This window comes from Triticum aestivum, chromosome 2B, assembly GCF_018294505.1.
Source record: "Triticum aestivum cultivar Chinese Spring chromosome 2B, IWGSC CS RefSeq v2.1, whole genome shotgun sequence".
NCBI classification, from domain to species: domain Eukaryota; kingdom Viridiplantae; phylum Streptophyta; class Magnoliopsida; order Poales; family Poaceae; genus Triticum; species Triticum aestivum.
In genome coordinates this window covers 767,495,815-767,510,107 of record NC_057798.1, presented here as the reverse complement: position 1 = coordinate 767,510,107, position 14,293 = coordinate 767,495,815, and the positions used below count along the sequence as shown (strand labels likewise).

Below are 14,293 nucleotides of genomic sequence, written 5' to 3'. Positions count from 1 at the left end.
TGGTAAATATAATTAAAATTGATCAAACTTAATACTTCTATTTTACACTACTTCAACATTATGTGCCTTAGGCTATGTTTAAAACTCAAGCTGCTGCTTGCAGCTGATGGAAAGAAAAGAATGTATATGATTATGTAGTTCACTTTATTAAGTCTTTTTAGTCGAACAAACACATTTTAACTGTCTTTCCATATAATGGTTGGCGCTCTTTTTATTAGTTGATGATAGGCGCTCTATTCTTGAAAGACTTTTTTTTGTTGCAAGTACTGTAGATGTCATTTTAATTAGTTGACATTTATAGATTTATATAAAAAAGGTTTTGCTGTGATTATATTTCTCCACATTTTTTTCTTACAAAAAAAGAAGGTAATGTTCATATTGAATTTTAAAGCGGCAAATAAAAGATAAGACGATGTAATATAAGAAAGCGTGAACCCTTTGAACAACTGGCATAAGTTCACTGCCGTATCAGCTTTCTATGAACAACTTTCCTTAAATTACCGTCTAGAGTTCTACATCATATGATATTGACTTCTTATATCTTAACTTCAAAACAAAGAAGAAGAAGATTAGGACCACAATTAATCTATTTGAGTGATCACCTCATTGGAATCTAGACACGTTTTTTCCTATAGCTTTTGGTCAATGTTAGTGTGGTCTATTGGGTATTACCATGCCACGTGTCACCTATCTTTTCAAACGTGAATGAAGCCAAAGAACTCCCGCAAAAAAGAGAGAGAATGAAGCCAAAGAACATCACCAGATAATAACCCCATACATGTTAAATAAATAGGTGGGCTATCTATTTGATAATTTGAATCAAGTACTGTATTTTAAACGAATGATGGGTGAACAATAAGATCAATTTGTACCTTGTTTGGTCTGTTGATGGCAATGGAATAATTGTTAAGTATCATTATTGGTGTTTGGTCCATTAGGAGATTCCGTCACAGATACACAAAAGATGCTTGAAGTGTCATCATGACAGCTAATATAACTTGGTTAAATAGCCTCAGTTGGACACGTTAGCTCGTCACTAAAAGAGTTTTTCAAAAAAACAAAAAACCTTCCGAACGCATGTCAAATATACTCATGGTGCGCATGAACTGAAGTGACTTGTGTGGCCCAAATGAAATTGCCATCTAACATATTTATTTTATAACTATATTATGAAGTGTTGTCAGATGATTAAATCAACAATATATTTTTTGAAAGTTCAGGTGGTAAATATAATTAAAATGGATCAAACATAGTACTTCTATTTTGCACTACTTCCACATTATGAGCCTTAGGCTATGTCTTAAACTCAAGCTGATGCTTGCAGTTGAAGGAAAGAAAAAGAATATATGATTATATAGTTCACTTTATTAAGTCTTTTTAGTGGAAGAATCACATCTTAAATGTCTTTCCGTATACATGGTTGGCGCTCTTTTCATTAGTTGATGATAGGCACTCCTGAGGCGGAAGTTCCCTCCAATTATCTTAAAAGACATTTTGAGACAAGAGGAAACCCTTCCGATTTCTGTTATCAGGAACCAGTGGAGGTGGGCAATCCTTCCTGACAAGTGATAAGGTATACAATATATCATAAATCGGTCAGAACAATAATAACTTGTTGTTCTTATCATGAGGGGTCTGGCCGTGTGGGGCATTGCTGACTATCATACAAGCAGTTTGAAAGGACAGGTATAGCTGGAAAGCAAACCAAGCAACATTATTTGATGCGTGAAAAAGACTGCTGTCCATTTCCATCCATCCAAACATCAACATAATTGTGACAATTATTGGTGGGTTTTTGCAATTATATATTGTCAAATGGTAATACACATTTCGCCTTTCCAAAACTTTCTCGTTGGTCAAATCAAATTATACAGCAAATAATTTGAGATATATTTATATAAAATGACATGAGACTGCTCGTGAGCTCGTCTGCTCATATATATTTTATTTAGCAAACGATATAAGAGTAAGACTAGAAGTACGCATATAATAAGCCTCTAGCTGAGCACTGATCAGCCTTAGCGTGGCAGTTTTGGAAGCTAGCATATACTGAAGCTATTTTTCTTGAGATGGATGGTAGGTCAATTTCAGAGTACTGTTTGGGCCTAGGGATTTAAGTTTTTGTTCAAATGTTTTTTTTGGAGGAACCCAAAACATTGAAGTTTCGTATCAAAATATTTTCTCAATCATTAGATCACTAACACGCATGTTAGGATTTTTTTTCTTTTTTTTTGAGGCAATGTCTAGGATTAACTGGGTCGCCTTGCAGGTCAATTGCGTCCCGGCCTGGCCTGCTTGGGGCACCATTACCTGGGGCCGCTGCTCTGTGTGCGAGTTACACGTCGTCTGTGTAATCGGGCCATAGAGATCGAAGACCCACATGACCCAGTCGAATGTGCGCAACCTTCGGCCTAATTCTAGGATATCCATCCGCCACATCCTGCTCGTCGCCCATTATCTTTTGTTCTAATTTTTTTCCCTTGTTAAATTTAGAATCGTGGAAATGACACCACTGTTTGGGCTTGGGCCTCATACATAAGTCTGAAGTGCACATAACGGGGCAAAAGCCCAGTTGGTGTTCATCGGCGTGGCTCCCTGTCTTGACCATTCGTTTCTATCCCTCAAAAAAGAAAAAGACCATTCGTCTCTTCTAAAAAAAAAGACCATTCGCGATACTCAACGAGCAATCTGATCCCAATCGACCATGGTGTGCAGGTCCGGCACCGAGGGGAAGAAGGCGTCGGCGTCGTCGCGGGCGCTTCTTGCGGTGGCCGCTGCCTTGGGCCGCGCCTACGTCGACGGCTGTGGTAGGTGGCCGTGGCCCGTGGGCGTCCGCTGACTCGTCGTCGACACCAACTAGCCAACCACGGCTGTCCCACAACAAGCGACTTTTCCGCGCAGGCACAGCGAGGTTTCCTCTGTCGCACTCTCCAATCTGAATCTGAATCTGAATGCCTAGCAACGAATTTTCTTTCCCTTGCGCGTGTAGCAACTGTAGCCACGTGGCAGTTAACCTTACCGACTCAGTCTCTATAGGCTTATCTCTTTCTTTGTTCTAGTCTTTTGCACATACTTTTGAAAATTATTAGTAAAAATACATCTGCAGTAGAGATGACTATATGATGTGGCGCATCCGGTTTGCAGTGAGGTGTCGCCTTCGCCGTCTCACTCCAAAGTCCACCAAGAATCCCCAATGTGGATTCCTAGTACCGGATTTTTCTTCTGGCTTGCATCACCCTTAAAGGCTTTGAGCAATATTTGAGAAGGCCTTGTCAGCACTGATTTAGTCTAGGTCCTTCCAACCATACACGTAGCCACTTCCTGTTATGGAGAACCGTGTGCCTCAGAGTCAGCTAATCAAATCATCCTTGTATATGTATGCTATTTTCTTCACCGGGGGCTGGCACACAAAGGAGGCGTAATGGATATTTCCTACTTCCCCATTTTCATCCTCCTGTTCTTGTTTCCTTTCAGCAAATCTGATGATCAACTGACACAGGCGAAGCCACTCTCCCCCGGTGACATCCTCATCTCCAAGGACGGCGTCTTCGCTCTCGGCTTCTTCTCCCCCGCCAACTCCAGCAAGAGCCTATATGTTGGAATTTGGTTCTACAACATCCCGGGGAGCAGTCGCGCCATCGTATGGGTCGCCAACCGCGACAACCCGGCCACCACCGCTTCACCCGCGACGCTCGCCATCAGCGTCAAGTCCGACCTCGTGCTGTCGGATTCCGAAGGCCACACGCTTTGGATGACAAAGAACAACATCACGGCCGATGAAGACGCGAGAGCCTCTGCGGTGCTGCTCGACACGGGGAACTTGGTCCTCCGGTCGCCGAACGGTACAGTCATATGGCAGAGCTTCGATCACCCGACAGACACCATCCTGCCCGGCATGAGATTTCTGCTGAGCTACAAGGGCCGTGTGATGGGGCGCCTTGTCGCTTGGAAGGGCCCGGATGACCCATCCGTAGGAGACTTCTCGTTCGGTCTTGACCCAGACTTGGACATGCAGATGGTCACTTGGCACGGTGACAAGCTGTACTGCCGCATCAGCGTGTGGAACGGCGCGTCGGTGTCCGGCGGCACATACCCAGGCAACAGCAGCTCCGTCGTGTACCAGACCATCGTCAACACAGGGGACAGGTTCTACCTAATGTACTCGGTCTCCGACGACTCACCGTACGCACGCATCATGCTCGACTACACCGGCACCATGAGGCTCCTCACCTGGAACAGCTACTCCTCATCGTGGATAGCCACATCCGAGCGCCCCTCCGGCGGTTATGGCGTCTATGGCTCGTGTGGCCTGTTTGGCTACTCTGACTTCACGGGGGCCGCCCCCACATGCCAGTGCTTGGATGGGTTTGAGCCTGATCCAATGAATTCCTCGAGAGGGTGCCGGAGAGTGGAAGCACTGAAATGTGGCAGGAAAAATCATTTTCTGCGCTTGTCCGGAATGAAGGTGCCTGACAGGTTCTTGCACATCCGAAACAGAAGCTTTGACCAGTGCGCGGCGGAGTGCAGCCGCAACTGCTCGTGCACAGCGTATGCTTACGCCAACCTCAGCAGTGCAGGCACTCTGGGGGATCAGACAAGGTGCTTGGTTTGGACAGGGGAGCTTGTCGACGCGTGGAAGACCGTCAACTATGGCGAGAACCTGTACATCCGCCTCGGGGACTCTCCTGCTGGTATGGATGACATTACTGTTTCGGATCAATAGTTTTTCTTTTGTTTACTTGGATGCAGACCAACACTTTTTTGGAATCATCTAGCAGAGAGAAGTACAAAACAGGGAAACTTTAGACATAGGACTGTAGGCGAACATACTACTCGTCCCTGATGCCACTACATAATTAGCCAGTTCCTTTTGTCTATGCAGAGTCAGGAAATGACCAAGTATTTATTTTATTCACGAAAGGGCAAACAGCTTGCCTTTTCAATTTATCATAGAGCTCTGTTATACAGGGAAACTGCAAGTATTTTGTACTAATGCACCCTCAGTTTCACCACATGCCTAGCAGTACCGCTCGAGGGGTTACTGAAATTAAGAATACCTAGGTACACAGATCAGTCATGGTACTTCATGCAAGTAACTAAATCTATACTCTTGCAAGTTATGCTTGATGCAGTAATTAAATTCTGTTGTGATACATTTCAGCAGTTCAGAAAAATAGCAATTTAGTGAAGATTGTGCCGCCGGTTGTAGCATGCCTGCTGCTACTCACGTGCATAGCCATTGTCTTGAAATGTGAGTACAAAGATAGAACAATAATAACCTTCCTTTCCTTCATACCAAGCTGTTTTTAAGTTCTAATCAGTTAATTGCCAATGCCAATCAGCAGGGGTACGGCGAAAGAAGGAAATCAAGAAGATACTGATGCTACGATACTTGAGTGCTTCTAGTGATCTTGGAGGCAAAAATTCAGATTTTCCAGTTGTTAGTTTCGAAGATATTGTGGCCACAACGGATAATTTCTCCGACTCCAATATGCTTGGAATGGGAGGTTTCGGCAAAGTTTACAAGGTAACACTAAGCTTAATTCACATCGGCAAGTAAGGTGCAATATGTCTGCCAGAATTGTGGTCTGATTTTGTAAATATGTTTTTTTTATTTCCTTCTTAATTGACATTTGACATCATAATGGTCCTGTCAATCTATATAAATTATCTTCAGTATAATATGCAAAAAATGCAGTAATTCCGTGGAGAAAAAAAGTTGTGGCTTTCATTGTTTCTCAGTTCAGAATGGTGGAATTAACCACCTCACAAAAATGTATACAATTATGTAGGGAATACTGGAAGGTGACAAGGAAGTTCATATCAAAAGGCTTGGCAGTGGTTCTGGGCAAGGTATAGAGGAGTTCAGAAATGAAGTGACTCTAATTGCCAAATTGCAGCACAGAAACCTAGTTAGACTTCTTAGTTGCTGCATTCATGATGATGAGAAGTTATTGATCTATGAATACATGCCTAATAAAAGCTTGGATTCCTTCCTTTTCGGTATATTCCAACTTCTGATCTCATGTTGCACAAAATTCTCAATGTTGACCATAAAGTTCTTTTTTTGTTCAGATTCCGAAAGAATATGCATGATGACTAACAGTTGGTTTTATTGAACTGTTCATGATGCAAGATAGTACAAGAAAAGATGTCCTTGATTGGCTGACACGGTTTAAAATAATTAAAGGGGTGGCAAGAGGCCTTCTTTATCTCCACCAAGATTCAAGATTAACAATAATTCATAGAGATCTTAAAGCAAGCAACATTTTGTTGGACAAAGAAATGAGCCCTAAAATATCAGACTTTGGTATGGCAAGGATATTTGGTGGAAAGCAGCAGCAAGGAAACACTATTAGAGTTGTTGGAACATAGTAAGTAATTAATGTGCTGAAAAGTGTCTAGGATATTGCTTCAATCTTAGGGATGGAATCAAGTGGGCAGGAATGAACACTTTTGCTCCCATTGCCTGTTATATTTTCGGTTTAGTTAAGTTCAACTTGTCTTCTCAATGCTAGTGAAATGCTTCGATGAGTTTAGTTGGGTACTATTTTCTATATATAATTCAAAAACTGAAGGCTGTTGTTAAAAAGTGAGGACAGTAATGAGAAAATTTAAATAATTAACCAGATTTGTTGGATATCTTTGCTTCGCTGCCCTGCCGGATGAAAGTTACGAAATTATAATCTTATGTTTGTTCAGAGGTTCAGTAATTTAGGATGCGCGTAGTTAAGAGCACATTCACTTTTGTACTTTAATCTCTATTATTTTTGCAACTGCCAACTCCAATTTAAATCCCCCAAAGACACAGATCTTCACTCGTGTTTGATTAGGATGTTTCATGCTTCCCTGCAAGTCATGAAAGAGATATAGATGGTTTTGGATAAGTGTAAAACTAGACTATTTAGCATTGTGACCAAACTGCCCCTTAGTAAGACCCACACTATTTTATTTAAAACGTGCACTGAGGCAAACTTATAATGTTTAAACAGCGGTTACATGTCTCCAGAATATGTGGTGGGTGGCGCTTTTTCTGTTAAGTCGGACATCTACAGCTTTGGTGTTCTTCTCTTGGAGATTGTAAGTGGCTTGAAGATCAGCTCACCTCAGCTCATAACGAACTTTCCAAACCTTACAACATATGTAAGTATCATGGAATGCTTGAATTTTGGTGACCTAAACAAAACTAGAGTTAATTGGTTGAAACTTGAATTTATTCCATCAGGCGTGGAGATTATGGGAAGATGGAAATGCAATGGAACTGGTGGACTCAACAATTGCTGGTAGCTGTCCAATCGATGAAGTTCTACGGTGCATTCATGTGGGACTCTTGTGTGTTCAACACCATTCAGATGCTAGGCCACTCATGTCATCGGTTGTGTTTATGTTGGAGAATGAAATCATTTTGCTTCCAGAGCCGGAGCAACCTGCATATTTTGCAGCAAGAAATCAGGAAAATGGACATACCAGGGAAAACATGGATAACTCACAAAATACCATGAGTATCACAACACTAATAGGGCGTTAGATGTTTAATGTCAACTTCTACAATATATTGGAACCCTGTAAAAGGTGTAAACTCTCTAATTTACTGTACATAAATTGTGATTTTCAGCATAGTGGTGGTAGTAACCTCTGGTAGTTTAATGTATGTAAAGCACCGAAGTGGACTTTACTGTGTATGAAGAAAATGTGGATAATGCATTATTACTGAAGGTTTACATTGTTTCTCATTTCAGACAAGGTGTTTCTATTCGGATATGCTTGTATTTATCTTTGTTTGGTAAGAATAAGCTTTCCATCATAGCATCTCAGTATGACCTGGATTATGTTTACCCTGAGATTGCTCTGTGTCAGCTGCTCTCTTTTTTGCTTCTCAAAATAAAGGCTAAAAATCCAACCTCAGTGTATGGCCAAGTGTCATCATTAACAGGATGCTCCGCCCTTATTTGGGGGAAATATGTAAACACCTTTTAAAATTACAAAAAGCAAATTTTTCCATGTGCATTATTTTTTTAATATATTAATATTTGTTTTGCAAGTATATGAATATATTTTTCGTATGCAGGGACATTTTTTTAACGTGAGGCAAATATAATATATATATATATATATATATATATATATATATATATATATAAGTATTCAGATATATGATCATTTTTTATTTATTTATATGTGAACTGTCTCCACTTTATACTAAAATATGAAATTATTTGAAAAACTTATTAAGAACAGAAAATATTGTTTGATTCTCTATGGGAAAAACACATTAATGGGCCGCGCTAGTGGCGAGCTTTGAGCAGTTTTAAGTCCCCAAGTAAACCTGCAGCCCGCTTGGTATTATTTTACTAGATAGAAGGGCCTCCAGCCCAGAAGCAAGTCGCCGGCTCGCCGCAGTGCCCGCACCGCCCACTGCCGCCGCCGGCTCACCGCAGGTCCGCCAATCATGGCGCCACCACCATATGCGTCTCCGGCGCCTCGTCTTCCTCGCCTTTCTCTCCCCTTCCAGGCGGCCATAGCAAGCGGCCGGCACCTCATCGCGCCGTCGCGGCCACCCTCCCCTAATTTCCCCCGCCTGTCGCGCTCGCCGTCGGTACGTGCTCGTCCCACCCACCCGAGTTGACAAATCGGATTCTGAAGCAACAGGTGCCGCCTGATAAGGCGACAGTGTGCCCGCACGTCGCCGCGACGGAGCTCCATCTGACGGTAACCCGTTCCTTAGCAGTTAGCATCCAGGCAGAGCAGAGCGGCGAGTCGTCAACGATGCTGAGATCTGGACATTAATTTCTGCACCATCCTGTTGCTTGCAGTGTTGCATCAGTTTGTCTGATGGCGTGGCTGCGTAAGGTCCAAGTCCCCGGACTATTGCTACCATGGCACATTTATGCCGACGAGGACTGCGACGGGACTCCGGTGACCCCATGGTTGCGAGTCGACCTCGGTTTCTTTGTGTGTTTGATAGTCAACACATCCATGGCTTTGACATCTCTTGGTCCTTTAATTCCCCGCAAAGACCAGCAGCTACGCTTCCTGTTGCAGTGTTGCGTCAGTTTGTCCGACGGCGTGGCTGTGTAAGGTCCAAGTCCCTGGACTATTGCTACCATGGCGCATTTATGCCGCGGACGACGGCCTGGATAGGGCTCCGGTCACCCGATGGTTGTGAGTCGACCTCAGTAGCTCCCCCGTGTGTTTGATGAAGTCAACACATCCAAGGCTTTGACATGGAGCATTTCTTGGCCCTTTAATTTCCCCACAAAAACCAGCAGGCAGCAGTTTCATATCTGCAAGCAAGCAAATCCAGAGCATTTCTTTCATACCATCTCCTTGCTTTGCTCTTCACAAGCATATTTGAAAGAAGGCTTAATGGGCATGACTCTGCTCCCCCTTTTCATCCTTCTATTATCGATTTGCTTCTGCGAATCCGATGACCGCCTAACACCCGCCAAGCCACTCTTGCCGGGCGACAAGCTCGTCTCCAACAATGGCATCTTTGCTCTTGGTTTCTTCTCCCCAGAAAACTCCACCGCTGCAAACTCATATGTAGGCATATGGTACCACCACATCCCGGAGCGGACATATGTGTGGGTGGCCAACCGCGACAACCCAATCGGCAGCGGTTTGTCCGGGAAGTTGGTTCTCACCAACAGCTCTGACCTCGTCTTGTCGGATTCCAAGGGCCGTATCCTTTGGAGGACGACGAACAACGTCACCGCCGGGGGTGATGGGGCTGTGGCGCTGCTGCTCGAGGCAGGGAACTTTGTCGTCCAGTTGCAGAATTTCACGAAGATATGGCAGAGCTATGATCACCCAACCGACACCATCCTCCCCGGGTTCAAGTTATGGGCTAACTACAAGGCCCACACAGCAGTGCGCATCGTCGCCTGGAAAGGTCCACCGGGAAATTCTTCCTCAGTCGTGACCCCGGCACGGGCCTGCAGATCCTCACCTGGCACGGAACAAGCAAGTACTGGCGCAGCGGACTGTGGAAGTGGAACGGTGCGGAAGCCTCGGACAAGAACGGGTTCATGTGGTCCCAGATCGTCGACGACGGGGAGACCATCTACTCGACGTACAACACGGGCAACAGCTCCGCCCGGAGATCGCACTGGAAGCTGGACTACACGGGCGACTTGATGCTCAGGATCTGGAGTGGCCAGTCATGGGTGGTTTTGTTCAAGCGCCCAGATGATGGCTGTCGCCACTACGGCTCATGTGGTCCGTTTGGCTACTGCGACATGACCACCAGAGAGTGCAGGTGCCTTGATGGGTTTGAGCCGGCGGACGGCTTCAGTGCCAACTTCTCCAGAGGATGCGTGAGAAAGGAGGCACTGACATGTCGTGGCTACCATTTCTCGGCCTTGCCTGATAAGTTTGTGTATGTGAGGAGCAGAAGCTTCGAGGAGTGCACTGCTCAGTGTGAGCGTAACTGCTCCTGCACTGCGTACGCTTACGCCAACTTGAGCAGTATTGTCGCAACTGGTGGTCCATCAAGATGCTTGGTCTGGACAGGGGAGCTTGTTGACTTAGAGAAGACAGGCGTACTTGGTGGCAACCTGTACCTTCGGCTTGCTGGTTCTCCTGGTATGTATATTGTTCCATACTTCCATGGTTGCTTTAATTCTTTTAACCTGCAGTAATAGTCTGCTTGTGAAACTACGAACAACAACCTTTCCCACCCGGGACTTATCGTCGTTACCATTGAATAAACTCATCAGTTTGCATTTCTATCAGAATTGTGTCGGTAGGTTAATTTTCCAGCTCACACACTTGTAACACTACACTAGTTAGCCAGTTACTTTTGGTGTCTGCAAATACTCATTTCTGAAACAAAATCCGTAACTATATTTGAGATGCCAAATGCATTTTACTATGTTCTTTGATATTATATGCAAGTAAATTGGTATCTTGTACTCATTGAGAAAAAAGTAAATGTGTACTCGCACAAGCTATGCTTGAATCTTGATGCAGTACTCGTTTCATTATTTTCTTGACAGGACACAACAGGAAGAGTGGTGCCGGTGTGGTATTAAAGATTGCACTCCCAGTTATATCGTTCCTGCTGATACTCTCATGCATATTCCTTGTCTGCATATGCAAGCCAAGAGGTAGAATAAGGGAGAAGGGACTCCAATTTCCTGCAATATGTTGGTGATGTAATAGTGCTGAGTGGTGACATTACTGATATTTCTGCAGGGATACAAGTAAACAAAGGAAGCCTGAACAGACCGTCCCTGGAGCACTTGAGCACTTCGCAAGAAGTTTGGGATCAAAATTTGGAATTGCGTCCTATTAGGTTCGAAGACATCGCCGCTGCAACAAACAGTTTCCATGACACGAACATAATTGGAAAAGGAGGTTTCGGCAAAGTTTATAAGGTTGTAAAATTTTGATCTTGTCAATTAATTACAACATGGGCAAATCTGTATAATTTCCTCCTTGTTAATTTGTTCCAATAATTATGGAATTACACAGGGAACACTAGAAGATGGAAAGGAAGTTGCTGTTAAAAGGCTTAGCAAGGGTTCTGAGCAGGGTATAGAGCATTTTATAAATGAAGTGGTTCTTATTGCCAAATTGCAGCACAAGAATCTAGTTAGACTTCTTGGCTGTTGTATTCATGAGGATGAGGAGTTGCTTATTTATGAATACTTACCCAACAAAAGCCTAGACAAGTTTCTTTTTGGTATGTTCTAATCGCATACTCAAGAAAGTAGTCTCTGAATGGCTTACTAGATGCCTTGCACTCATGTACATACACATCCTGTTCTTTGGCAGATACGGCAGGGAAGTCTATACTTGACTGGCCAAGAAGGTTCAACATAATCAAAGGGGTAGCTAGAGGGCTTATGTATCTCCACCAAGATTCGAGAATGACGATAATCCATAGAGACCTCAAACCAAGCAACATCCTGCTAGATGTGGAGATGAACCCGAAAATATCAGATTTTGGAATGGCAAGGATCTTTGGAGGAAACGAGCAACAGGAAAGTACCAGACGAGTTGTTGGAACGTAGTAAGTAACTCTTGCACTAGCTCTTGGTCTCAAAAAATTATTTATGCGCCTGAAATACCTCAAGCTGCACACATGCTTGTGAAATGATTTAAACAGTGGGTACATGTCGCCTGAGTATGCGATGGAGGGCATCTTTTCTGTCAAGTCCGACACCTACAGCTTCGGTATTTTGCTACTAGAGATTGTAAGTGGATTAAAGATCAGCTCACCTCATCATCTTGTGTTGGACTTTTCAAACCTCGTATCATGTGTAAGTGTTATGTATGGTGTTTTGAAATCCTTCAGATTCTGATAGCTCAACCAGAAATATAGTATTAGCAAATATAAATTATGAATTTCGCCATGCTGTTTCAGGCATGGAACTTGTGGGCAGATGGAAGAGCGAGGGATTTCATGGACACAGCCGTCACGGGGAGCTATTCGCTTGACGAAACCAGTGTCCAGGACAGTTCCAAATGCTAGGCCACACATGTCATCGGTCGTTTCCATGCTCAACAGTGAAGCCATTCCTCGTGCACCGCCAGAGCAACCTGGGTATTTCGCACGGACAAACTACGAAACCAGTGAAGTGATGGAAGACACAGAGAACTCTGCCAATGGCGTGAGCCTTACGGCGCTAGAAGGACGATGACTCCCGTTCGCTGCTGCATGTATGTAATGAGAAGTAGGACAATTGAGTTGTCTCAATAAGGCACTGCTTGATAGGCAATGCTATTTGAGGGACCGCCCACCATAAGTAGATTATCCGGTCAGCACAAGGTGATATTTGCACATATGTGGAGGGCCGCCATCCATGTCACCGGGTACAACTAATCTCCACCTTGTCGTCACTTTGCTCATGTAAAACATCATATTAATTCTTCTTAGTTTATTTCTTTGTCTAGTCTAGTACTCCCTCTGATCCAACAAAAAGTGTCGCGACTTTAGTTTAGCTTTAATTCATATTTGAACTAAAGCATGCCACCTTTTTTTTGGATCTGGGGGAGTATTTATTTTACGTTATAGCAATACTTAGTTAAACTCTCCTCTTTTACCATTTACGTTATAGCAATACTTAGTAAAATCATTTCCAAACTCCGGCTTGAGTGCGAGCTTAGGTGTGTTTGTGATAGTGTACCTGCAGGGTTGGTAGTTATCTTTTTATAAGTTATCTATGGCTTCGGCACATGAACTGGGCAAATACTTCGCGTGAATTGTGCTTGACTCTGTGCACTTGCAAACATCAACCCCCAATACTCCCTCCCCCCACCCCCTAAACGCCTGGGGGGAGCGCTCCTGGCGCCTGCAGCGCCCCATGCTGGGCCGGCCCACGAGATGCGCAGACCAGCGAATGCATAAAAATCTCGCAAAAAAGGCAAAATATAATGCTCTCTACAGGTTTCAAACTCACCACATTGAGTTAACATACAGGTGCCACCAGCCACACGAGCTACTGCATGTTTGTGGTTAGTACCAGATGCAAATGCGTTATAAGAAGGTCGCATCGCTATTTCTTCATTTTGGAAGAAATGTTCACAAACCTGAAAAAAGTTCATTGATTTTGAGAAAAGTTTATCTTAATAGGAAAAAGTTCATTGAATCTGAAAATAGTTCATTGAATTTGAGAAAAGTTCATCTTAATTGGAAAAAGTTCATTGAATCTGAGAAAAGTTCATCGAATTTGAGAAAAGTTCATCATAATTAGAAAAAGTTCATCGCATCTGAAAAAAAGTTCATCGATTTTGAAAAAAGTTCAGCAGGTTTGAAAAAATTACATCAAATTTTTAAAAAAGTTCATTGAATTTGGAAAAAGTTCATCAATTTTAAAAAAGTTCATTGAAATTGAAAACAAAGTTCATTGATTCAGTCGAAAGAATTACGAACTTTTAAAAAACCGCACATTAAAGAAAACAAAAGAGGATGAGAAAAAAAAGGAAAAACAAGAAAAGAACTAAACCGTACTCAAGAATGAAATAAAAAAGGAAAGCAAAGAAAGTTTGCAAGAGCATGCGGATGGTCTTATGGTTAGAGCGTAGCCCTAGTAAAGAAGGGGTCGCGGAGTTTTTACTAGTTTTAACAGAAAAATACAAGGAAGGAACTGGGCCGGCCCAAATCGTGGCGGGGGGTGTGCGCTGCAGGCGCCCGTTAGCAAAATGCCATATAACGGGCGCCTACAGCGCCAAATAGGGTTTGCCTAGCCTGGGCAGGGAAAATCTTATTTGACGCTAACTGCGTCAAAATGTCGACCGTTCGCACAGGGCGATCCCCCCGAGCGCGAGTACTGGGCCGGCCCACTTT

The 14,293-nt window shown here is 43.4% G+C and overlaps 1 protein-coding gene and 1 pseudogene across 1 annotated transcript; both read left to right on the top strand.

The window, feature by feature from the left end:
• Positions 1 to 3,362: 3,362 nt before the first annotated feature.
• On the top strand, positions 3,363 to 7,620 carry LOC123047261 (G-type lectin S-receptor-like serine/threonine-protein kinase B120). Its single transcript, XM_044470756.1, has 7 exons — positions 3,363 to 4,691; positions 5,165 to 5,261; positions 5,344 to 5,527; positions 5,793 to 6,003; positions 6,137 to 6,374; positions 6,993 to 7,143; positions 7,226 to 7,620. The coding sequence occupies exons 1-7, from the start codon at positions 3,422 to 3,424 to the stop codon at positions 7,526 to 7,528; spliced, it is 2,454 nt and encodes an 817-aa protein (XP_044326691.1). The 5' UTR covers positions 3,363 to 3,421; the 3' UTR covers positions 7,529 to 7,620.
• Positions 7,621 to 9,351: 1,731 nt separating this feature from the next.
• Positions 9,352 to 12,873, top strand: LOC123047260 (G-type lectin S-receptor-like serine/threonine-protein kinase At1g11330; annotated as a pseudogene).
• The last annotated feature ends 1,420 nt before the right edge of the window (positions 12,874 to 14,293 follow it).